The following is a 26871-nucleotide window of genomic DNA, read 5'->3' as shown; positions in this document are numbered from 1 at the left end:
AGCATCATACCCAAGAAGACTCAAGGCTGTAATTGCTGCCAAAGGTGCTTCAACAAAGTACTAAGTAAAGGGTCTGAATACTTATGTAAATGTAAGATTTCAGTTTTTTATATTTAATAAATTAGCAACAATTTCTAAAAACCTGTTTTTGTTTTGTCATTATGGGGTATTGTGTGTAGATTGATGAGGGGAAAAAAACATATACATATTTATACTCCAGACTTATCTTTCTACATTTCTCAATTCCATTCTGTTACTTTTAGATTTGTGTGTATTGTTTTGCATTGTTAAATATTACTGCACTGTTGGAGCGAAGAAGACAAGCATTTTGCTACACCCACAATAACATCTGCTAAATACAGTATGTGTATGCAACCAATAAAATGTGATTTTAGCACAATTGAACAGGACATTTAATTGAAGAAATCATTTTAATCGCGTGGTGTTAGTCGACTGTCTTGAGTTAATTTCCGTTAACTCAGAGTGAAACGGACGTGGGAGAGGCCTCAATATCATATTTCCCAGCATGCTTTTTGTTGAGTTGATTAATTGATTGATTAATTGATCTTATACTAAACAAAGATAAATAACTTACATTTTTCTAAACTAATCCAATCTGTAAGGGGTTGGACCTATTGCACCCGTTACTGAAATGGTTGACCAGTTTAGATGGTTTAGGTATTCTTGTTAAGTGTTTCTTTTTAGCAGTCATTCTGAGTGCAGGTTGTGAGTGATAAAATATTCAAATGGTTGGATATCCTCCCTCTGGCTGGATTCTAATAGTAGTTACTAATCACTTCACAAACCAGGTTATTGTGACTTGCAGGTCTGATGTGGCCCATGAGCAAGGATTTTCAGACCAAAATGTTGAGGATAACCAGACTATAACTAAGACATGGTTGTTGCATTCAATAACTTCTATTCCTGAAACCTTCAACAAGTGATTGCCTACGTGAATGCGTTTTAATTAAAAGTAAACCCTTTATGACCACATATTATACATTTCATAAGGCCTTCTATCACTAACAATCTATCACGTTCACTCGAAAGGCATGCTGGGAAATATGCAAATACAGCTTTACACACTACAGGGTTAAAACGACACCCCCAGTATTTAGTGTTTAAAACCTAAACACCTTGTGCTGAATAAACATCTCCAAGTGTTTAAAAATTGTTACAGTGAATAAACATATTCTGGTGTTTACGATCTAAACACTGACACGTTTTCCTTGAAATTCTAAATATCTTGACGAGTTTAAAAAGGTGTTATAGAAAAGTGTTTAGTTATGTGTTCAGATCCTAAACACTTGGTTTTACAGTGTGGAATGAAACATACATTAAATCAAAATGCATAGATCACACAAGAAATAGAAACGGCATTCATAACCCTCAGACTCTATGGGTTAACTAGATCATGGAAAACAGACACTGTTACAATAATCATATTAAGTGTCTTCCATCAGTAAAAACCAGTTTTTGACAATGTAAAATATGTTTAAACGTGTTAAATTGTCTAACATGAATGCAGCTAAACAGCCATGTATATCTGAAGTGATCTAAAGCAGACAAAATTAAATCTCCATTCAATCATCCTTGGAGCAATGTAACTATTGCATGCCCCCACTTCCATGTGCTTTTTAAATAAAACATATATTGATGGAACAAATTGCTGTATTCAAGCTCACATCAAACAATCCTGAGCAACAACAACAGCCAATCTAAACTCAGCAAAAAAGAAACATCCTCTCACTGTCAACTGCATGTATTTTCAGCAAACTTGACGTGTAAATATTTGTAGGAATATAACAAGATTCAACAACTGAGACATATACTGAACAAGATCCACAGACATGTGACTAACAGAAATGGAATAATGTGTCCCTGAACAAAGGGGGGTCAAAATCAAAAGTAACAGTCAGTATCTGGTGTGGCCACCAGCTGCATTAAGTACTGCAGTGCATCTCCTCCTCATGGACTGCACCAGATTTGCCAGTTCTTGCTGTGAGATGTTACCCCACTCTTCCACCAAGGCACCTGCAAGTCCCCTGACATTTCTGGGGGGAGGAATGGCCCTAGCCCTCACCCTGCGATCCAACAGGTGCCAGACGTGCTCAATGGGATTGAGATCCGGGCTATTCGCTGGCCATGGCAGAACACTGACATTCCTGTCTTGCAGGAAATCACTCACAGAACGAGCAGTATGGCTGGTGGCATTGTCATGCTGGAGGGTCATGTCAGGATGAGCCTGCAGGAAGGGTACCACATGAGGGAGGAGGATGTCTTCCCTGTAACGCACAGCGTTGAGATTGCCTGCAATGACAACAAGCTCAGTCCGATGATGCTGTGAAACACCGCCCCAGACCATGACGGACCCTCCACCTCTAAATCGATCCCGCTCCAGAGTACAGGCCTCGGTGTAACGCTCATTACTTCGACGATCAACGGGAATCCGACCATCACCCCTGGAGAGACAAAACCGTGACTCGTCAGTGAAGAGCACTTTTTGCCAATTCTGTCTGGTCCAGCGACGGTGTGTTTGTGCCCATAGGTGACGTTGTTGTCAGTGATGTCTGGTGAGGACCTGCCTTACAACAGGCCTACAAGCCCTCAGTCCAGCCTCTCTCAGTCTAATGCGGACAGTCTGAGCACTGATGGTGGGATTGTGCGTTCCTGGTGTAACTCGGGCAGTTGTTGTTGCCATCCTCTACCTGTCCCGCAGGTGTGATGTTCGGATGTACCGATCCTGTGCAGGTGTCGTTACACGTGGTCTGCCACTGCGAGGATGATCAGCTGTCCGTCCTGTCTCCCTGTAGCGCTATCTTAGGCGCCTCACAGTACGGACATTGCAATTTATTGCCCTGGCCACTTCTGCAGTCCTCATGCCTCCTTGCCTAAGGCACATTCACGCAGATGAGCAGGGACCCTGGGCATCTTTCTTTTGGTATTTTTCAGAGTCAGTAGAAAGGCTTCTTTAGTGTCCTAAGTTTTCATAACTGTGACCTTAATTGCCTACCATCTGTAAGCTGTTAGTGTCTTAATGACCGTTCCACAGGTGCATGTTAATTAATTGTTTATGGTTCATTGAACCATGCATGGGAAACAGTGTTTAAACCCTTTACAATGAAGATCTGTGAAGTTATTTGGATTTTTACGAATGATCTTTGAAAGACAGGGTCCTGAAAAAGGGATGTTTCTTCTTTTGCTGAGTTTATGCTAGACATCTTTAAGTGTTTTAATATCATCGCAGGATATGCGCTTTGGTGGGACAAATTAAACATTGACTGTGTATTAGTTGTGTGTGTGTGTGTGTGTGTGTGTGTGTGTGTGTGTGTGTGTGTGTGTGTGTGTGTGAGTGTGTATCAAACAAATTACATTTTATTGGTCGCGTACACATATCTAGCAAATGTTTTCGCTGGTGCAGCGAAATGCTTATGTTTCTAGCTCCAACAGTGCAGTAATTCAACAAAACACACAAATCCCCAAAATAAAAATTAAGAAATATCTGAATGAGCAATGTCAAAGTCCAGAATATAAATATATATGATTGTGATGGTGTGTATAAAGAGTATGGACATTATATGAATAGAAAAGGTGTGTACAGCAGTAGTTATATAGGATAAGACTTTAGAATACATACAGCGCCTTCAGAAAGTATTCACACCCCTTGACTTATTCCACATTTTGTTGTGTTACACGCTTTATTTAAAATTGATTAAAGTTAGATTTATTTGTCACTGGCCTAAAGCTGAAATGTCTTGAGTCAATAAGTATTCAACCCCTTTGTTATGGAATGCCTAAATAAGTTCAGGAGTAAAAATGTCCTTGACAAGTCACATAATAAGTTGCATGAACTCACTCTGTGTGCAATAATAATGTTGAACATGATTTTTGAATGACTACCTCATCTCTATACCCCACACATACAGATAATTGTAAGGTCCCTCAGTTGAGCAGTGAGTTTCAAACACAAATTCAACCACATAGACCAGGGAGGTTTTCCAATGCCTCACAAAGAAGGGCACCTATTAGTAGATAAAAATGTTAAAAACAAAGCAAACATTGAAAATCCTTTTGAGCATAGTGAAGTTATTAATTACACTTTGGATGTTGTATCATTACACCCAGTCACTACCAAGACACAGGCGTTCTTCCTAACTCAGTTGCCAGAGAGGAAGGAAACCGCTCAGGGATTTCACCATGAGGCCAATGGTGACTTTAAAACAGTTACAGAGTTTAATGGCTATGATAGGAGAAAACTGAGGATGGATCAACAACATTGTAGTTACTCCACAAAACAAACCTAATTGACAGAGTGAAAAGAAGGAACCCTATACAGAACAAAAATATTCCAAAACATGCATCCAGTTTGCAACAAGGCACTAAAGTAAAATGTGGCAAAGCAATTACATTTTTGTCAAATCCAATAAAACGTATTACTGAGTACCACTTTCCATATTTTCAAGCAAAGTGGTTGGTGGCTGCATCATTGGTATGATTGTAATCGTTATGGACTGGGGAGTTTTTCAGGATAAAAAATAAATCGAATGGGGAGGCACACAGGCAAAATCCTAGACGAAAACCAGACACTTTCCACCAGACACTGGGAGAAGAATTCACCTTTCAGCAGGACAATAACCTAAAACACAAGGCCAAATCTTTATTTAATTTTTACCTTTATTTTACTAGGCAAGTTAGTTTAGAACAAATTCTTATTTTCAATGACGGCCTAAAAACAGTGGGTTAACTGCCTTGTTCAGGGGCAGAACAACAGATTTGTACCTTGTCAGCTCGGGGATTCGATCTTGCAACCTTTTGGTTACTAGTCCAACGCTCTAACCACTAGGCTACGCTGCCGGCCCAAATCTACAGTGGAGTTGCTTACCAAGAAGACAGTGAATGTTTCAGTGTTACAGTTTTGACTTAAATCTACTTGAAAATCTATGGCAAGCCCTAAAAATGTTGTATACCAATGATCAACAACCAATTAGACAGAGATTGAAGAAATTTGAAAAGAATAATGGATAAATGTTGCACTATCCAGGTGTGGAAAGCTCTTAAGAGACTTACCCAGAAAGACTCACAGCTGTAATCACTGCCAAAGATGCTTCTTCAAAGTATTGACTCAGTGGTATGAATACTTATGTAAGAGATATTTCTATATTTCATTTTCAATAAATTATCAAAAAATGTCTAAAAGCATATTTTCACTTTGTCATTATGGGATATGTGTAGACAGGTGAGAGAAAAAAATATTTAATAAATGTTCAATTCAGGCTGTAAAACAACAAAATGTGGAATAAGTAAAGGTGTATCAATACTTTCTGAAGGCACTGTATATATTAATTGGGTAATGTGTGACCAGTGTGTGTGTGTGTGTGTGTGTGTGTAATAACCACCGGCCACTAGTTTAGCCTCTGAGGGAAGAGGTTTCTCCCACTGACAAATTAATACCTCAGAGAGTACAAAGCTGAATGGTGGCAATAAACTCATTCGTCCAATAATGAAGAATGACTTTTAATCCCCTCCTCCCCCTGCGTCGTTGCCACATCTGTGACTGTTGCCATGGTGACCCGGCGGCTGTAGCCTTACCTCATTGCTTCCCGAAGTGCTCCGCGCTCGCTCAGAGTTGTGTGTTTGATGTCATCAAAATTGTTCTCCAGCGTCACGCAGCTCTACGTGTGTGTGAGAGAGAGAGAGAGAGAGAGAGAGAAGGATGAGTGTTTGTTTGTTTGTCTGTTTGGTGTCTGATGCGTTTCATTGATCGTAGGGCTAATACCCTGGATTCTGTCTTAATCCACTTCAATACCATCGCAGCACACCAAGCTTTTAGGAAAAGAGAATAAAATGTATTCTTTATGCAAATTGCACTTTAGCTCCAAAACCCTGACTTTGTTGTGAATGAATCATCAAATACTGACATTGCAATGTTATTGTCCAGCGCATCATTTAAACCACCGCACGTCATCACCCTCCTCTCTCTTGGGGTCGGGGTGAGCCGTTGTCATGGCATCGGCCCTATCAAATCCCCGGGACCCCTCCGGAGCGGAGATGAGCCTGGGGTAGGGGACAGACTGAGCCAAGGAGAGAGAGAGAAGCCTGGACGTTATTGACACGCTGACGATTAGCGAGGAAGGAACCTCTGCCCTCCTGCCGCCACCGGCCAGATAACCACTCAGCTCAGCCTAATCTCCCTCCCTCCCTTCTCAAGAAGTGTGTGTGTGTGCGTATATGTGTGTGTGTTCAGACCCCACTCAGTGACCACAGGCCACAGAGTCTAATCCCTTACTCATACTCAAGAGCTGGATCACACAGGCCCGGATGTTTGTCTTTAATAACACATTCTGAACAACACAATCAACTCTCCAACCCTGCCTACTGCCATTCAGTACCACAACAAAGCAAAGAAAGTCAGGTAGCCTCAGACCTTGCAGTGCTAAATTGTCCTCTTAGATGACATAACATCACCATACTGTGTAGTATCTATGTATACCTGATTTGCACCATGACTGTACACAGTACCATCACTCCTCTATGAGCGACAGCCCTTTCTACATAAATGGAGTGATGTTTATTTTGTATATCAATTATGTACAATGGTGGATGATGGCATGGCCGTTTACGGCAATTACGTTTGTTCAGCAAACTACTTGCAAGACCAAGCCTGAGGATATCCAATTCAAATGGTGCCCATTGACTTGTAGCTTGGTTGGTTATTAAAACTATTGCTGCATTACAAGATCGATATAATCTTAGAGCTTCATCCATAAAATGTGTGAAACTAATACACATATACCGGGAGGAAGGGAAGGGATTTTATCCATAAAGATAATGATTATCTCCCTAAAGTGTTTCTACTGGAATTGGTTATAACGTGAGTCAGGTGGTGGTAATGTTCACAAGCACTAACTCGCTTATGTTCTTCGCACAAAACGAAATGCGGAAGGCCTGCATTTTACACCTAATAATTAGGAAAGCTCTTCAATTCTTATTGACACCTAATTTACATGATTGAAAACCAAAGTGCAAGTCAGTGATTTTCCCAATTGAATTCTCGTAATGTCTACACTGAAGTATTTCAATAATTCGATGGGATTAACAAATGTTTTCTTTCATTTCGTTGTTCAAACAATAAAAATAAAATGATATGGAAATGTGTCATTATTTGCATTGTTTGAGCGTGTGTGAATGACAAGGATATGTTTCAAAAACAATTTGTGTAAGCTAGTTTTTATTTTATCTGTCCTCTGGGCAAGGGATGGAATATTGCATTAATAAGCCATATTCATTCAAAAGTGTTGTGAATGTGTCACAAACACATCGGAACGTCATACCATTATGAGGGTACTAATATTGAAACTGTAAAAAATTGTAGATCTAAGTGAAGAACTAACAAGAGTTTAGTATATTAAGGGTAGTTAAGCCATCGTTCCTTTTTGGAAATAATGATTGATTTTCCTCATGTTAACCTTCAAGCTACCAACATAAGAGCACAATAGTGGATTACATAAAGGGCATTGAATCTGGCATATTGTATGGCACACCACAACTTTGTCAAATATTCATTCCACTCTAGCAGCAGCACGTGCCAGTTAGCGATGAGACCTTGGGGGATTCCCATACAGAGCAAAACACAGCTATTAGCTTGTCTTGTGAGATTTATGAATTTTCATATCAGATAACGGTGATTAATCTCAGGCCATTAGGAGAGATATAGCCCACCTCTCTTTATGTCTACCATAAGATTTTAAACCCCATAACATACATACCTACCTACCTACCAACCCCCTCAAAGTTGCACTAAAACAGACAGGCAGAGCCATCTAAACAACAAATATTCAAATGCAATGTCAGACACACCTACAGTACCTACCTTTATATACCTAATAAAACACATTCCAAAATGTTAGGAGGGGAGAATATTATATTCCAATTATGTCACGGCCAATGTATTTACGCCATAAGCTTAGTGTTCTATTATACATTCAGAAGAATGAAAAGGTCCTTGGAGGGAAGAGAGAAGAGAATTACGAGGAGCTTCTATTAACATCAAATCTTAACATAATTCATTTCATCTCCCCCACCCCTCGGTAGGAGCGGCTTAGGCAGGGTAGTGCTTGTGTTGTAATACTCCATGTATCTGCTGGTTAATCCTACGATGGAAGTGGGGAGGGAGAGAGGGCCACTGCTGGGATTACCAGGGGGGGTCTGTGTGTTTCAACTGATAAAGCCCATCGATCACAACCACCCCCATACATACCACTCTACAGCTCCCCGACTAACACAAACACACACACACCTCTTTGTGTTCTCTCTCTCTCTCTCGCACACACACACACACACACACACACACACGTGTGCTCCACCCTAATGTGGTGCTGCAGCCTGCTGACATTTGATCAGGCAGAGAGAATCAATGTCTAGGTTGATCAGTGTCGTGTAATTATCCAGAGGTAGTCAGAGATAACGAACCAGTCGTTTACACAGTATCTGACTCACTGGCTCCACTCTGCTCACAACACAATGACCTGCTTTAACCCAGCCAAGACACACACACGCACACACGCACACGCACTAACTCAGTCCACTGTGTCAATATTCCATCCCAGTGCCCCCTGTCGATCACCCCATGCTGGTGCATGTCTTACCAGGGACTGAGAGGATGAAGAGATCAGGGATTAAATCAGTAAAGTGATGATGGAAAATATGCTCCAGTAAATATGTGTCCACATTTACCAGAGACTGTCTTATAGATTTATCTGTAAAAGATAAATGAGTGATGAATTTCCACTCGCAAAAAGTCGAAAAATGTCATGTTCAGCTCTCATCTCAGCTAATCTCTCACTAACACCAAAATCAACATTAGGCCATCACCAAAAATCTGTGGGCCACATATGGAATCCTTCTGCTCCAATGATGAAGTATACTCTTCTGTTCTCTCAAAATAAAACATGTCACATTATTTGAACTAAAACGACAAGATAGCCACACAGTTGTAACTACTAATTAGCTGAACAATAGGTGAGGCAGCATGAAACAATTTGAATCCATTTATTTTGTTTTGATATCTTCATATATTTCTTAATATAAATGAAGCTCCTTTTTTTCCCCGACATGCAATGCATTTAATGAACAATCTGTCTTCACACTGCAGCACTATTAGAGGCATGACCCATTTACTTTTATCACAATGTGATGGAGTGGAGCATTTGCTCCTCGTTTTACTCACTTTAAATCCCTTCAATAGTGTCAAATAAACCTGGCAAAAGCACTAATGTGGTCTCATCCATAATATTGTGTGAGAAGACAATTATTTAAAGATTAAAGATTAGAATACAATACATCTCCTGGCAGAGAAGACCTGCTGTTAAAGATTACATCTGGCCAAAAAGACCACTGGTTATGATTATGATGCTTTAGCCCTGAAGAGGTGAGACATTGGATATCATTGTCACTGAAAAAAACTTGAATGCTTCAAATTCTCAAACAAAGATGTGTTTCCAATTTCAGCCATTCTTACATACTGTACATGATCAATGTTGTTGTATAGTTCCCAATGCAATATAAATTCGTTTGACAGCCTCATGTGTTGTCTGTATTGCAGAACATCCTCAGTATATTTAAGTGTTCTTTTTTGTTGTTGGTGTACATAAATACAACTTAACTTTCAGACCAACAGAAACCTTCATTTAATTCTAAAATGTTATTCCAGTGTCTGAAAGCCTTAATTATCATTTTGGAAAAATGTCTGAGAGAAACCATCTCCCTTTAATTTATGCATATCACAACAAAACAACAAAAAATAATATATATATACATATATATATATATAGATATATATATATATATATATATATATATATATATATATAAATAAAACGAAGGCAAGATTCCAATTTTTTCCTTAAGACTTTGATTGCGATCGGAATGAAAATAACCGTTTAAAAATATGCTCGTTTTTTTTTTCTTCCTTGTTTTTATTGGACCTTGACTGTGACCGGGGTACTGAGTGATGATTATGAAAGGCAATTTAAGACATTTAACGAATTCCAGACAGGATTCACTTATGGTAGACTTTTTTGCCCTCTTCGCTTTCATCGTGTCTCATTAAAGCAATTACCTTCAGATGCCTAATAAACCTCCCAGAAGCCTTTTCTGACACTCAAGCACATGGAGAGAGAGGGGTGTGGAGGGGAGAGAGAGAGAGGCCTTCTAAGACACCAAAGCAGAGAGACAGACAGACCGAGATGGAGAGAGAGGAGGGAGGAGACAGCGACAGAAGAGAAAGAAAAAGAGGCCGATACACCAAAAGATAAAAAGACAGACAGACAGGACACAGACAGACAGGACACAGACAGACAGGACACAGACAGACAGGACACAGACAGACAGGACACAGACAGACAGGACACAGACAGACAGGACACAGACAGACAGGACACAGACAGAGACAGACAGAGACAGACAGAGACAGACAGACAGACAGACAGAGACAGACAGAGACAGACAGACAGACAGACAGACAGACAGACAGACAGACAGACAGACAGACAGACAGACAGACAGACAGACAGACAGACAGACAGACAGAGAGAGAGAGAGAGAGAGACAGAGAAAGACAGAAGCACCAAAGCACAGTCTTCAGACCAGAGAAAGAACACAGAGGAAGGAGCATTACGAGGACAGGAGGATAGGCAGAGAGAGAGTAAATGTGCTCTAACTCACTGGTATCACAAAGCAGAAAGATAGACCTATCCAGACTCACTACTGAGTTTCTGAGTGCTTAATGCCCAGATATCATGGAAGACTGCCCTGCAGTATTGCTCCGTGGATTAGTAAGGGAGCTATTACACCGCAAATAGGTAGGGAACCCCTTCAAAGATCCCCTCTACTGACATAAACTGCATCCCTCAATATCCTAGCCATACATTAGGACGCTATATGGATGAAGGCTCTTCATAGATCCACCTCTAAATAATGGCTGCGTCTCAAATTACACCCTATAGTGCCTTACTTTTGACCAGGACCCATCGGGCTTTGGTCAAAAGAAGTGCATCAAATCAAAGTTTATTTGTCACGTGCGCCGAATACAACAGGTGTAGGTAGACCTTACAGTGAAATGCTTACTTACAGGCTCTAACCAAAAGTGCAAAAAAGTTATTAGTTGAACAATAGGTAAGTAAAAAAATAAAAACAACAGTAAAAAGACAGTGAAAAATAACAGTAGCGAGGCTATATAATAGTCATATAGGGGAGGTACGCGCAATGCCGCCGGGGGTAGGCCAAATGAAAATGTGATTCACATTTAAAAAATAAAAATAATATCTACATATATATTTTTTTTCACATTTTCAAACAGTCCATTTATATTTTCCAATGGGCTATACATTTGGGTGAGGTTTTTTTCCTCGCCTGAGTAGCCTCGTTTCACTGCCAAAAATAAAATGAAACCATCTAGTGTTCAGCGAAATAACAACACAATGTCAAATACAGATAGCCTAGTCAAATAATTAACATCCAATCACATTAACCGTTACTCTCTCGCGGGAATTCAGTCCGTATGTAGCCAAAAGTAGCTGCTGCTCATTCCGTTTGCTCGAAAATTGATAAATGGTTAAAAAAAAGTAAGGCCTGTGTCCATTGAGACACATACCAGCTCTACTGGTAGTACTGCTACTACCAGCAGTACTACATCTGCACCTGTCGACGACACAAGTAGTTCTGCTTCCACGAGCACATCCAATGCTAGCATCAGTAATTCTACATTTGTTGCTAGCCCAGGTAGCATGGACACTGACAGTTGTGAATCTGATGCAGCCGAAGAGCTACTGCCCCATTACCCGGGAAAGCACCGAACAGACAGGGACATTGGACCATTGAAGAGGCGCAAATATGATGAGAACTAGATTGATTTGGGGTTCACTTATATTAGGAGTAGTGCCTTTCCTCAGCCACTGTGTGTTATATGTGCAAAAGTACTCTCACAACTCGATGAAACCTTCACTCTTGCGAAGACATTTAGAAACAAAACATGCCAATTTGAAAAATAAGCCACGGGAGTTTTTTGAGCGAGAATTCAGACATGTATATAAGCAACAGATAGCATTAATAAGAAGGGGCTAGAAGCGTCTTATATGGTGAGCTACCAAGCGGCTACGTCAGGCAAGCCCCATACCATTGTGGAGGACTTAATTCTTCCTGCTACCGCAGATAGGGCTGGGACAATGCTGGGGGAAAAGGCCAAAAAAAACTATACAGACAATACCTCCATCAAACAACACTGTTTCACGACGCATCAGTGACCTGACAGGAGATGTTTTGAAACAATTACTGCTTTGCATACAAGCCAGTGAATTATATGCGTTACAGCTGGATGAGTCAACAGACGTGGCGGGCCTGGCACAGCTCCTGGTATATGTCCTTTACGTTTATGGGGGGTCAATTAAGGAAGACGTCCTCTTCTGCAAACCACTGGAAACCAGGACAACAGGAGAGGATATTTTTAAAGTACTGGACAGCTTTGTGACATCAAATGGACTTTGGTGGTCAAGATGTGTTGGTAACTGTACTGATGGCACAAAAGCCATGACAGGAAGACATGGTGGAGTGGTAATGTGCGTGCAAGCAGTTGCTCCCGACGCCACTTGGATACACTGCAGCATCCACCAAGAGGCTCTTGCTGCCAAGGGAATGCCTGACAGCTTGAAAGACGTTTTGGACACTACAGTGAAAATGGTTATCTTTGTTAAAGCAAGGCCCCTGAACTCTCGTGTATTTTCTGCACTATGCAATAATATGGGCAGCGACCATGTAACGCTTTTACAACATACAAAAGTGAGCTGGTTAACAAGGGGCAAAGTATTGACACATTTTTTTTAACTGAGAGACGGGGTTAAAGTTTTCTTTACTGACCATCATTTTCGCTTGTCTGACCGCTTGCATGATGACGAGTTTCTCACACGACTGGCTTATCTGGGTGATGTTTTTTCTCACCTGAATGATCTGAATCTAGGATTACAGGGACTCGCCGCAACTATATTCAATGTGCGGGACAAAATTGAGGCTATGATTAAGAAGTTGGAGCTCTTCTCTGTCTGCATTAACAAGGACAACACACAGGTCTTTCCATCATTGTATTATTTGTTTGTGTGCAAATGAACAAGCTAACAGACAATGTCAAATTTGATATAGCGAAGCACCGGAGTTGGGTGAGCAATTACGCAGGTACTTTCCCGAAACGAATGACACAAACAACTGGATTCATTAACCCTTTCATGCCCTGCCTCCAGTCCACTTACCGATATCTGAACAAGAGTGCCTCATCGAAATTGCAACAGGCGGTTCTGTGAAAATTTTATTTCAATCAGAAGCCACTGCCAGATTCCTGGATTGGGCTGCGCTCAGACTATCCTGTCTTGTCAAATCACACTGTTAAGACACTGATGCCCTTTGCAACCACGTACCTATGTAAGAGTGGATTCTCAGCCCTCACTAGCATGAAAACTAAATACAGGCACAAAAAGACAGACTCTCCAATACAACCCAACATTGTAGAGTTATGTGCATCCTTTCAAACACACCCTTCTCTTTAACCTGTGGGGAGTTATAAAACCTTATTTGTTAATCAAAAATGGTGAATATGTAAGATGGCTAAGTAAAGAGCAAAAATATTGATTATTATTATATTATTATTTATGCCCTGGTCCTATAAGAGCTCTTTGTCACTTCCCACGAGCCGGGTTGTGACAAACTCACACTCATTCTTATGTTTAATAAATGTATCGTATAGTGTGTGTGTGGCAGGCTTACAATGATGGCAAAAAACAACATTTGAGAGTGCGCTGACCCTGGTGCTAGAGGGGATACGCAGCTGGAGGTTGAATGTTTGAAGGGGTACGGGACTATAAAAAGTTTGGGAACCACTGATATAGGGAATAGAGTGACATTTCGGATGCACGTCATGTTTGTGACCTCTATAGCATCCGTCCTGACCCCTAGAACACTTAGAAAGGATGCTCCAGGTTCTGACCAACCTTCTTAATTAAAATGGCCATTGTTTTTGCCCTTCGCAAGCGGATAAATATGTTACATAGGATCTCTCTATACCCTATCGTTAACAGAAATCAAAGACAGCTATGGACTATAATGGTTTAGCAGTAGAAGGGTGTTTCAATGGAAGAATGATCAGGGAGAATGCTGTGTGTTGCCAAAACACTTTCAGTTAGATGGTTGACGTCTTGTTTTGTAACTTTGATAAAGATATGACAACATTCATCACATTAACCTAAAATACTTCATCCACATATTTACTCATGATTATAGTAGACCACTAGACTGTATGCTTGGTTATTTCAGATAAAGAACTTCAACAATCCATGAACATAAATGTGTACATAGGTTCTGGATATACGCATATACGCCATATGTTCTAACTATTAAGCTTTTCAACATTAAATAAAGTGGAGAATCCATCACCATTGATTAGCGTGATGAATTAGCTAGTTGTACTTAGGCACAGAGCAGTCAGCAGGGAGAGAGAATAATCTCTCCTACAAAACATCTCCAATTTATTTTGTGTATATATCAGACACACACACACACACACACACGCACATGCATGTGCACACACACACAAACCACTGTCACAAGCACACGTACACTCACTCTCAAACACACACACACACACACACACACACACACACACACACACACACACACACACACACACACACACACACACACACACACACACACACACACACACACACACACACACACACACAGACAAACAGAGTGTCATATCAGTTCCCTTCAAGGACAGACGAGGGACTGCAGCCACCTGCCAAAAAACAAACCGTGAGGCTGGTCTTAGGAGATATTCTCTGAGACTTTGACAGCATGTGCCTGGAATCCTAAGATAATTGTGTTTGTGTGTGTGTTTTGTGTTTGCTTGTGTGCGACAGGGACGTGACAGTGAAGTGTGCTTGTGAGTGTGTGTGTGTGTGCATGCGTGTGTGTTTGTTATCTTGTCAGGGTGTCCAGGACACAGCTGTGGACATTGACATAAGTCCAAGCAAAGGTTAAAAAACAGCTACCGGAGATAACCTCGTCAGACGAGGTGGGGATCCAAGAAAAACACGGTTCTCTAAATTTGGAACCAGTACAACGTCTACGACAATCATATGTCTTGTTTGGTGTGCGTGCGTGCGTGCGTGGGTATGTGTGTGTGATGGGGGGGTTCAGGGTGCTCTACTCACATCACAGCCTTTCTCTGGGTTTCTTTTCCAGTGCTTCTTCTCTACTTTCTTAGCAGAGGTGGAGCAGATATCAGCATGGCTCTTCACCCGGGGGTTCAGGGCCAGGATATTCTGATAACAGAGGGAGAGAGAGGGGGAGGCGGGGGTGGTGAGAGAAAAAGTCGACTTTACAGTAAAACAGAGCAGGGGGGGAAAAAACGATTTATACCTCAAAAGTAAAATATGCATGTCAGTTGTATCACAAAGCATATTGTCGGAAATGTAGATGGTTTTCCTAGAAAACGGTTTAGATGGTTATCCTAGAAAACAGTTCTAGGTCTAACGACTCTATTTTTCAGGTATTCCCTTTTTCCAGTAGCAATAAATACCAATCAATTCACTAAGAGTATACTATTTTTCCTGTAACATGAACGTCTTCCAAAACAAATCAGAAATGTGCATTGCATATGTTGCATCATTGCTCTACATTCAGGGTAGCAGTTGTCCCATGGGCATTTCCACGGTAACAGAGTGATGCTGAGACTCAGATTTTTCACTTTAAGATGCATGTCAAACAAAAACCAATGACTGCAAAGTTAAACAAACCATATAACTATAGGCACAAGGACTACTTTTAACAATTTCCACAGAAAATGTTACAAAAACAAATGTCCTTGAAGAACAGTACAGATGCAAAGTCTGGTAATAGAATGACGGTTTTACATTTTAGTCATTTAGCAGATGCTCTTATCCAGAACGACTTTCAGGAGCAATTAGATTTAAGTGCCTTGCTCAAGGGCACATTGACAGATTTCTCACCTAGATGGCTCAGAGATTCGAACCAGCAACCTTTAACAGGCACAAAACTCTTATCGCTAGACTACCTGCCAGTTTGTGCTGTTGGTGCCATTCTGTTACCAAATTTCCAAAACACCATCCTCACACGTGACAACAAAACCGTCAGTCGTGTAACCTTCCATTACAATCAACACTGCCCCCCCCCCAACCCTGCATTACCACTGATCAGCAATCATGAGCCTCTTCACTGTATTCATTATGAATGCAACACACACTCCAGTTTAAGCAGTGCACAGTAGAGCATAGAGCATTCATGAAACATCATTCATAAAGATCGGGAACCTGCGAAGACCGCAGGGACTTGGATTCTAAACACTGTGTGTGGATATGAGGATGTAAAGCAGCTCTAGGGATTCATATTACTGCATACTGTTTTCACAGTAACTACAGAGTTGATACATACTGTGATATGAGGTTGTCTGCGCTCTTTAAATGTCCTTTAAACCAAATAATGTCTGTTCCAGGTGCATAAGTATTAAAATGGGAATACTGGAAAAGATGGAGATCCACACACTGTCGAGAAAGAGAAATACATCTAGAAACTGAGGCTTAAATGCATAAATAGAGGTGTTTTATTGGGACATCGTGAAGCCCAAAATGTTGATTGTGCAGAAAAGTGAAGGGTGAAAAACAAAACAAACGTTTTGGTATCAAGCCATCATCAGAGTGAATCGTGAACGCACAAACTAGGCTTCTATTTGAGGTTAATTGTATACAGTGTGTCACATGATCTAGTGAGGAAATCTATACATGCAAACAAGTAAATAGTACAATAGCATGATTAAAGTACAATACAATGCCTTTATTTTTGCATTTATTCCCCATTTTCGACAGTGTATGGGTCTACATCTTTTCCTTGGGACATATTGATAAATCAATTGAGTGTGTTGGCAGCCAGTGTTTGCTTTGGGGGGCAAGAATATGCCTTGTAAAATCTGAAGCTACACGTTCAGTCTACTGGTTATCAAATGCTTGTGCTGTCTTATGTCAGGTGTATCCCCCAGACCTAGCAGCTAGCTCTCCACCACTGAACGTTTAAATACTGAGTTTTGGGAGCTGATTTGGGAGTCTATTTCTCTAGGTACTGTGCAGATGGTTTGGAGAACATATTATTTCCCCCCCTCTGTTTCCTTGGTGCAATCATCACTTTAGCATTGCCCCCCCGATTGATGCAAATGCTGAGCATAAAACATTCAAAGTGCATCTCTGAGTAGCATTTTGTGTATACCCTATCCACCATGGAATCATTCCTTTCTCCTCCTTTTTTCAACAAAAGTAGCAGCATCCAACCTCAATTAGTGTCCCACAAGCTATGTGACAAGACATTAAGCTTTTTCTTTTCATATTTTCACAGTAGGTGGAAGGGAGAAGACCGTTCCATATGGAGGTATGGGGGTGTTACGGGGGTGTTATTGTAAAAGGCCAGGCCAGCCTAACATAACCTGTGTCTCTTTCCCTACTATGTTAGCCACGCTAAATGAAATGTCACACTTTATGCAACACCAAAAATCTGCCTATTAATTCTTTCATTTCACACCTAATAAAGTGTAGTTACACCGCTGCGTTTCTTATTTTATTGTCTGTTAAGGCCTGTGGGACTATTTTTTCATTGTGTGGTCTAGATAAAGCAACATGGCAGCGGTACATGCTCGAGGTAAGCCAATAAGGACCGAAAGGTACAAATATTCTGACAGCCTAGACAAGTCTCTTGGGATCCGTTAGGAACAATGATGTTTTGACAGCATGAACATAACAATAAAGATATGATTTAACCGTCTGTATCTTATTAAAATAGTTATGTTTATATTATATCCACCCTTTACAACTATAACGTGTCAGAACTGCAGGGGCTGTTTTGATCTAGAAGCATTACATCGGCCATAACTTAGAACGCATGGCAGTTGGTTTGAAGTGGTTCCAAAAGACTTGGAACAAACACACATAATTAGTACTTAACACCCAGAGGAGAAGCAGGACAAAAAGGTGGGAGAGTAACTGCCATAGAATGAATGAACAAAAGTTCTTGTGAACAATAACCTATCCAGACTAGCAAGAATCTGATTAGCCAGAAACACTGCACTACCAAACATGCATTAGAGAGAAAACGATTAAACATGACTTTTTTTCTCTTCTAGTTATAAGGTCAATGTAAAACATTGTGAAATCCTGATGCTGCTTCCACATTAAAAAACAACATACTAGATTCAGCAACTGTGACTCTCGTATCACCAGAAACGTTTACATGCCTAAACTGTTTGGGTCTCCAACATGATGTATTAAACAGAGCGACAGAAAGAAATATCAGGATTAACAAAAACAACATATCGTATTTCCATGTCTTCAATGTTAAATAGACCCTCCCTCACTGTCTTAGTGTTTGTATCTCCAGCAGAAAACCCCATTTACAGCCCTGTATTGACCTGGCCTCCTCAAGTGGAAAATGTACAAGAGAAACAGATCCATGGCGGTCAGATCCAGGCAGGGTTGCAGGAAACACTAACCATGTTTGACAGCGGCTAATCTACTGTGGTTGCTAAATGGTTAAATGAAGAATAATAACAGGGAAATGGATACCAGGCAGGGTTAATCCTATGGTGTTTAAATCTAGATTGAGTGAAACAGGGTAGTGTTCAGTAAGGTACACTGTAGCAAAATGTTCTGCAACATAAACAAACACTGGGTGTTCTTACTGGTTCAGTGTAGTATCTCCCCGTTTTAAATCGTTTTCCCTACTGCACACAACCCAGATGCCCTGGCCTGCACCATAGAAAAGAAGAGAGTTCTTATTGCCATAGCTGACCATAGCAAAAACTAGGTTAACAACATGCATCCCTGTAAATGGACCCGCAGCAGGGTTTAACATATGCATCATCCCTCTATAAATACACAGTTGATGCTATTAGTATGCTGCTATAGGATTTTCTCTGCGAAGTCAAATGTTACACATCTGGGCCAGTGGGATCAATAACGCTTACAAGAGGACTAGGCATTCATCCATACGCTACACTTAGATCAATACCTACTAGGCCTATACACCAGAGATAGTCCCTAAGATATCTGGTGTTTTTACACATCCTCTTATTCACGGTGGTTCTACATGTAACTAAAACAGTCAGACAGAGCATACTACTACTGTATAAAGTAAGCTGACAATGCTGCTCAGCACTTGTATCCATTAAGATCACATCCTAAAAGGCTCATGATCACACCAAGTGTGTGTTAGAATGTGTGCACGCATGCGCCGTGTGTGTCACCCAAACACCCAGTGTCTACACAACACAAGAGAACACCTCCCCTACTGTTTGTGCGACCTTTCTCACTGCAGGGTAGTTACTGGGGACCTGCTTCCGCGCTCAACGCACTCTGCACAGAAGGCCTCGTCTAAACCAAGGAACCAAGGCCCATCTGTGAGTGTTGGCTGCATCAGTACGCATGTGTCCGCTGGGGAGGAAGAGGGAGGGAAGGCTGCCTGGCCTGCCTGCGTGTGTCTGGCTTTCACACTCTACACTGATCACACTGGGCCCCAAACAGATGGAAGATCAATAAGTGCCCGGGCCAGGCAGAACGGCCGGTGGTATGCAAACGCAGACCGAGCCCTGAGCCCTCAGAGGAAATCAACCAGGGTGTGAGGAAGAGGGGGGGGGGGGGGGGGGGGGGGGGGTATATGATGGACGCAGGGAATGGGCAAATCACAAACTGGAAGCAGTGATTAACATGGTGGGCTGAGTGAGGACCTGAGAAGCACAAGCTAAGACTTGGAGGCATGAGACATGAGCCCTATACTATGAATGTAGTTAGAGGAGTTAGCGAGGTAACTTTGGTCAACTCTAAGTTCAACTTTGGATAACCGGTACAACAAATGTGGCTCACCTTTTAGCCTGGTAAATTGCTATGGCAACGAATCCTTCAGATCTAACCAGCTACGGGTTAGGCTAACTCAGGGCTCACTACATTTGTCCTGGATGAAGTGTCTGAGCTGCGAGTTGACGACCAATGAAATGATTCCCTCAATCTCGCAAAGATTGCATCATCATCCTCTTCATTTGAAGAAGACAACTGATTAAATATTGTATTATTCAAATGTGTTTTTGGATGTATATTTTGTTAATTATTAAATACCTATCACATTACACATTTAGTAATAACAGGTGTCTGTGCATTAATAAGCACATCAAACTAACAAAATAAAGACTGCACTTCTAAAGTGAATTTTGTAAGAAATTGTAATAGATACTGGAAACTTGTTATAACAACTTTTCAACATAAGCTATCCTTTGTACAAAATGCACCCACCCCCTCTTTTCTCTCAGACACATTCTGCTCCCATCAGATACCAACCACAGACACACACACACACACACACGCAGAAAAGGCCCCTGCAACAACAACACGCATACACATTCTTTCCTAGGTTGGGAAACGAAGACAATGAACAATGTTAAGAGCCAATGGAACGTCGACACCAGGCCCGAACAGGACTACCCACGACCCAGATCGACCAATCCGACGAACAGACTCCCAGAATATACATACGTCATTTTACTGTATAAATGAACTGCACACTATGTTTCGGCCTCTCTCTTCCGACGGTTCCATACGAGCTAGACGAAAGGGGCCGTGCAGCACGATTTGCCAGATATCTTTACCTTTGAATAAACTGCCTTTATTATACCTTATCCACCTCGTCCAATGTCTCAACTTGGCCTCCTGTCTCCAATAACGATTTATCAACAATTTGCATGATACCTTGTCTTCCATTTTGAATTAGGCACAGGTGAAAACGTGGCACTGACTTACCAATGGATTGATGTTTTAGCATTGTCTCAATGAAGAGTTCGGCATTCGACTAGCCACGTGCGACATGCATGCACAGTTAAAAACCTGCTAGAGTTAGCGACAGGTGGACGAGCAATATCCACCGTCGTAGTACAGATCAAGTCTGAACTGGAATGGAAAGCTAACTGAAGCTAGCTAGCTTTAGAAAACCCTGAGTAGATCTAGCTTGCTTCGTAGTATACCCCGAGGGAGGCAGTGGGAGATACAGAACAGCTACTAGTTAACCCACCACAGTATCAGACACCAAAGAACTGTGTAGGATATACTAGCTAGCTGTACTATGTACTAAAACAGGGACAATCCATGTGCTATGCAATGCATGAAAGCAGTCACGGTCCACATTGTATTCTGGTAACCATAGTAGTTTGGCTCAAATTATATTCTGATAACCATAGTAGTCTCATCGTCATAAAACTGCTTTAAAAATCTTTAAAAAGGCCATGTTTCATAAAAAATATATATACAGTGGGCTCCAAAATTACTGGCACCCTTGACTGGCAATGTACAAACAATACTTTTAAAAAATATAAACAATATAATTATAGAGATAAACTCAAAATACCAACATGTGAGAAATACTGTACTATATTAATGTTTCAATGGAACCTACCAAAATCATACAATTATTTAATACAAAATAAATTTCACCAAAATCAAGGTTTCATAATTATTGGCACTCCTCATTTAGTACTTAGTGCAACCACCTTTGGCAAGGATAACAACATGGAGTCTTTTCCTGTAAGGTTTGACAAGGTTAAGGAAAACATTTGGAGGGATTTTGGACCATTCCTTTATGCAGATACTTTCAAGATCCTTCACATTCTTGGGTTTGCGCTTATCAACTGCCCTCTTCCACTCAGCCCACAGGTTTTCGATTGGATTGAGGTCCGGCGACTGAGATGGCCATGGCAGAACATTGATTTTGTTGTCACAGAACCATTTCTGTGTGAATCTTGAGGTATGTTTTGGGTCATTGTCTTGTTGGAAGGTCCACCTACGGCCGAGTCCCAGCCTTCTGGCAGAGGCAACCAGATTGTCAACCAAAATTGCCTGATAATGAATTCCACCAATTATCAGGCAATTTTATGTCATCAATCTTATCCAGTGCCCCTGGACCTCTGGAATTAAAACAGCCCCAAAACATCACTGACCCACCACCATATTTCACCGTGGGTATGAGATGCCTCTCCTTGTATGCATCTTTGTGTCGATGCCAAACATGCCGATGCTGTATCTGACCAAAACGTTCAATTTTGGTCTCATCTGACCAGAGCACCTTCTTCCAGTCATAATTTAAATTACATTTGGCAAACTCCAAGCGCTCTCGTCTGTGTCTTGGGGTCAGAAAGGGCTTTCTTCTGGCAACCCTTCCAAAGAGCCTGTGGTTGTGACGTCTGATGGTGCTTTTTGAAACCTGGTGACCCCAAGACGCCACCAAGGCCTACAATTCTTTCACAGTGATTCTTGAGGATTTTGTTGCTTCTCTCACCTTCCTCCTCCCTATCCTGGAGGGCAAAATGCATTTGCGTCCTCTACCCATGAGGTTTTCAACTGTTCCATATCTTTTAAAACATTTTATTATTGCCCTGACAGTGCTCAGTGGATCTTCTTGTAGCCATGACCAGATTTATGAAGGACTACGACCATCTGACTCTTCTGAACTGCCAGTTCTTTTGTTTTCATCATTGTGTTGGATGACAAAGGGATATTGCATGCATGTTACCTCATTTCATTCCTGGTTTAATTTTGATTGATGTTATTTACAATAATCTTTAAGGGTGCCATTAATTGTGAAACTTTGATTTGGAGGACATTGATGTTTTATTAAATCAATAAATGATTTTGGTGGGTTCCATTGAAACATTAATCAAGTACAGTATTTCTCACATGTTGGTATTTTGAGTTTCTCTATAATTATATTGTTTATATTTTTTTTTAAGTATTGTTTGTACATTGCCAGTCAGGGTATGGCATTGTAAATTGGAGATGTAATTGATTATATATACTGCTGAGCTGAACGTGGGCCATAAAAACATGAAATAGAACATTGTCCTAGCTTGATGTAGAAACAGGTGAAAACTTTTGGAATGCTGAGACACTTGACTGCACCAGACGGCTGTGTGCGAGTTTGTTTCTTTTGACAATGACTCACCGGACTACAGCCATATAGTTTTGAACCTAGAAGAAGAGAGAGAGACAGAGTAGCCTTGGCAAGAAGGAGTCAGCTGAGATTGGAGTAAAGAATGTTGAGTTGGTCACAAAAACATGGTAAGCTACTGAGGTAGCGCTAGCTAGCTAATGCCTCCAGATGTAACTCGGAGGTGAAGCCTACTTTCTGAATTAAACAACAGAGTTGATACTAATAGAATTAATAGGGTTCACACACACACACACAGCTTTGCATACCCAGGAGCTCCAGCATGGGTGTAAGTCTTGCATGACAAGTCCTAGGAGGTCTGTTATAGCAACAACATGAAGGTCAAAGTAATTTATTGCACAAAATGAAGCAACTATTGATTAGGAAAGAAAAGGGCAGGCACAACTGCTCCGCTAATAATGCTGTGTTCGTAACCAAGAGGGAAGTGGGAATTTACCACCATAGAGTGGTGCCAATGAATTATACTCGTAAGCACACATTCCATAACTGTAGGTGGCAGTAAATTGCCATACTTGGCATTATACATGTTCAAACAACACACTCTAGATGGCAGTATACGCGCTTTCAGTTTGTTTGCCAACTCATAGAAGTAATAGAAGAAGAAAATGGACTACTTCAAAATGGAGATGCCAGTGCACTCACAGACGCCATAACGGGATATATACAGGTATGAAGATGATATCTATCACTCTCTATTTTTAACACATACGACTAGGAAAAATCTATATAAAATCTGAATGGCGTTTCAACTGGTAATTACTGGTGGGAAACTGGTCTATCATCCTGGAACTCTAAGTAGAAGGTGGGAATTTACCAGTTGTGAATTCATAAATACCAGTTGGAGGCATTCACGTGCTTGGAAAAAGTTGAAAAACACCCGATTGGCTGACGGCCAACAAGCTGTGTCAACCATAAACTAAAAGTACGGCTATCAGGCTTGTAAACAAATTATAGTGTTCAAAAACCATATTAATAAATTGCTTTTTTAAATAATGTTTTGTAGTTGCATTTAATTGCCAAAAATGCTGTTTGAGGTAATTTCCTTAGTAGGTGATGTCAGAGGTCACCATGTGGGAGAAGTTGGATTTCAAGGATGATAGACGAGAAAAACATAGAAATGCTGATAAATCGTGGCTGCCACTGAAAAATAAATTTAAAAAATAAATGTGCGCCGAGACTCGCTTTTAAGATCAAAGTGACAAGTTACAGCATCAGGTTGTCCGAGGAACCTCCAAGGTAACTAGCTAGCTTGTAATCCTTTCTCTTCTGCTGGAATCAATAAAGGAATTTCCACATATTGATCTGCCGTTAGAGAGATAGAGCAACAGCCTTTGGGTCAGCAATATTAAATATAGGCCAAGGATATAATTTGTTCTCCTTTATGAGGAGAAACAGTGCAATAAAAAAAATGGCACGTTCAACAGAAATATGAATCTATTCAGCTATGGTTGTGTACTGTCTGTATTGCAGGGCAAACAGTCCTATCCTATCTAAAAGGTACCATCTTACACATGAACTCTCGTTCCTTTGCACTGACGACCCGGTCACAACACAGCACGCCATTTCAATACAGGTTCAACACAAAACAGCCACATACAGATTATCCATACCATTCCCATAATGTAAGTAGGTGACAAGCTGCTTGCTGTAGACTTGGGGTTAAAGACATAAAGCTTTCTCCTTGAGACAGAGATAAAGCAGTAGGATCCCAGTGTGACCTTCCACACAGCACAGCCTGGCCAGTCTGTGTGGAGACATAAGAGCAGTGGTGGTGTGGTGCCATAATGTCCACTCACTAAGTCATGCATGTATTCATGTCAACCAACAGAGCAGAACACCAAGGACACCAACCTTTTCTATTTCCAGCCAACATGGTTGTGTCATGTCTCTCCTTTAAGTTAAGTCTGCTGGTGTAGCCTGGTCCAAAATCTGTTTGAGCTGTTCGGCACAAACATTGCAGTTGATAAGATAGCACAAACTGATCTGGGACCAGTCTACTGCTGTTGGGTTTTCGCTCTAGCATGCAAAAATATTAAGATATCTTTAACTTTATCCACCCACTCACTTTATCCACCCACTCACTTTATCCACCCACTCCTACATTCAGGAGTTACACAGCTCCTGTCCTGTCTGTTGACGTTAAGGCTTCTGTGACCTGTCTTTTTTCCCTGTTGGCCTTGCTGGCCCTCAAATTCATTACGATGACTGTACCCCAAATAATTACACATAAATACAGTTGAAGTCGGAAGTTTACATACACTTAGGTTGGAGTCATTAAAACTTGTTTTTCAACCACTCCACAAATTTCTTGTTCACAAACTATAGTTTTGGCAAGTCGGTTAGGACATCTACTTTGTGCATGACACAAGTCATTTTTCCAACAATTGTTTACAGACAGATTATTTCACTGTATCACAATTCCAGTGTGTCAGAAGTTTACATACACTAAGTTGACTGTGTCTTTAAACAGCTTGGAAAACTCCAGAAAATTATGTCATGGCTTTAGAAGCTTATGATAGGCTAATTGACATCATTTGAGTCAATTGGAGGTGTACCTGTGGATGTATTTCAAGGCCTACCTTCAAACTCAGTGCCTCTTTGCTTGACATCATGGGAAAATCAAAAGATATAAGCCAAGACCTCAGAAAAAAAATTGTAGACACAAACAAGTCTGGTTCATCATTGGGAGCAATTTCCAAACGCCTGAAGGTACCACGTTCAACTGTGCAAACAATAGCACGCAAGTATAAACACCATGGGACAACGCAGCCATCATACCGCTCAGAAAGGAGACGCGTTCTGTCTCCTAGAGATGAACGTACTTTGGTGCGAAAAGTGCAAATCAATCCCAGAACAACAGCAAAAGGACCTTGTGAAGATGCTGGAGAAAGAGTATCTATATCCACAGTAAAACGAGTCCTATATCGACATAACCTGAAAGGCCGCTCAGCAAGGAAGAAGCCACATCTCCAAAACCGCCATAAAAAAGCCAGACCCCATGTGCAGTTGCAAACTGTAGACAAAGACCGTACATTTTGGAGAAATGTACTCTGGTCTGATGAAACAAAAATAGAACTGTTTGGCAATAATGACCATTGTTATGTTTGGAGGAAAAAGGGGGAAGCTTGCAAGCCGAAGAACACCATCTCAACCGTGAAGCATAGGGGGTGGCAGCATCATGTTGTGGGGGTGCTTTGCTGCAGGAGGGACTGGTGCACTTCACAAAATAGATGGCATCATGAGAAGGAAAAATTATGTGGAGATATTGAAGCAACATCTCAAGACATCAGTCAGGAAGTTAAAGCTTGGTCGCAAATGGGTCTTCCAAATGGACAATGACCCCAAGCATACTTCCAAAGTTGTGGCAAAATGGCTTAAGAACAACAAAGTCAAGATATTGGAGAGGATCGTCACAAAGCCCTGACCTCAATCCCCCCCCCCCCCCCCCAAAAAAAAGCATGTGCGAGCAATGATCCTACAAACCTGACTCAGTTACACCAGCTCTGTCAGGAGGAATGGGCCGAAATTCGACCAATTTAATGTGGGAAGCTTGTGGAAGGCTACCCGAAACGTTTGACCCAAGTTAAACAATTTAAATGCAATGCTACCACATACTAATTGAGTGTATGTAAACTTCTGACCCACTGGGAATGTGATGAAAGAAATAAAAGCTGAAATAAATAATTTTCTCTACTATTATTCTGACATTTCACATTCTTAAAATAAAGTGGTGATCCTAACTGACCTAAGACAGGGAATTTTTACTAGGATTAAATGTCAGGAATT

At 41.0% G+C, this 26871-nt stretch overlaps 1 protein-coding gene across 3 annotated transcripts in view; it reads right to left on the bottom strand.

Moving 5' to 3' along the window:
* The window catches only part of LOC120028105 (dihydropyrimidine dehydrogenase [NADP(+)]-like), a 220615-nt gene that overhangs the window by 171762 nt on the left and 21982 nt on the right, over window positions 1-26871 (bottom strand). For all 3 annotated transcript variants that reach the window (XM_038973280.1, XM_038973281.1, XM_038973279.1), the window contains exons 2-3: window positions 15255-15365; window positions 5590-5672 (exon numbers count right to left, since the gene is read on the bottom strand). In XM_038973280.1, the coding sequence (XP_038829208.1) occupies window positions 5590-5594 (5 nt within the window). In that variant the 5' untranslated portion in view covers window positions 5595-5672; window positions 15255-15365. The remainder of the gene's footprint in view (window positions 1-5589; window positions 5673-15254; window positions 15366-26871) is intronic.

This window comes from Salvelinus namaycush, chromosome 33, assembly GCF_016432855.1.
Source record: "Salvelinus namaycush isolate Seneca chromosome 33, SaNama_1.0, whole genome shotgun sequence".
Classification (NCBI taxonomy): Eukaryota; Metazoa; Chordata; class Actinopteri; order Salmoniformes; family Salmonidae; genus Salvelinus; species Salvelinus namaycush.
Note: the sequence above shows the minus strand (reverse complement) of the source record. Positions and strands in the feature narration are given on the sequence as shown.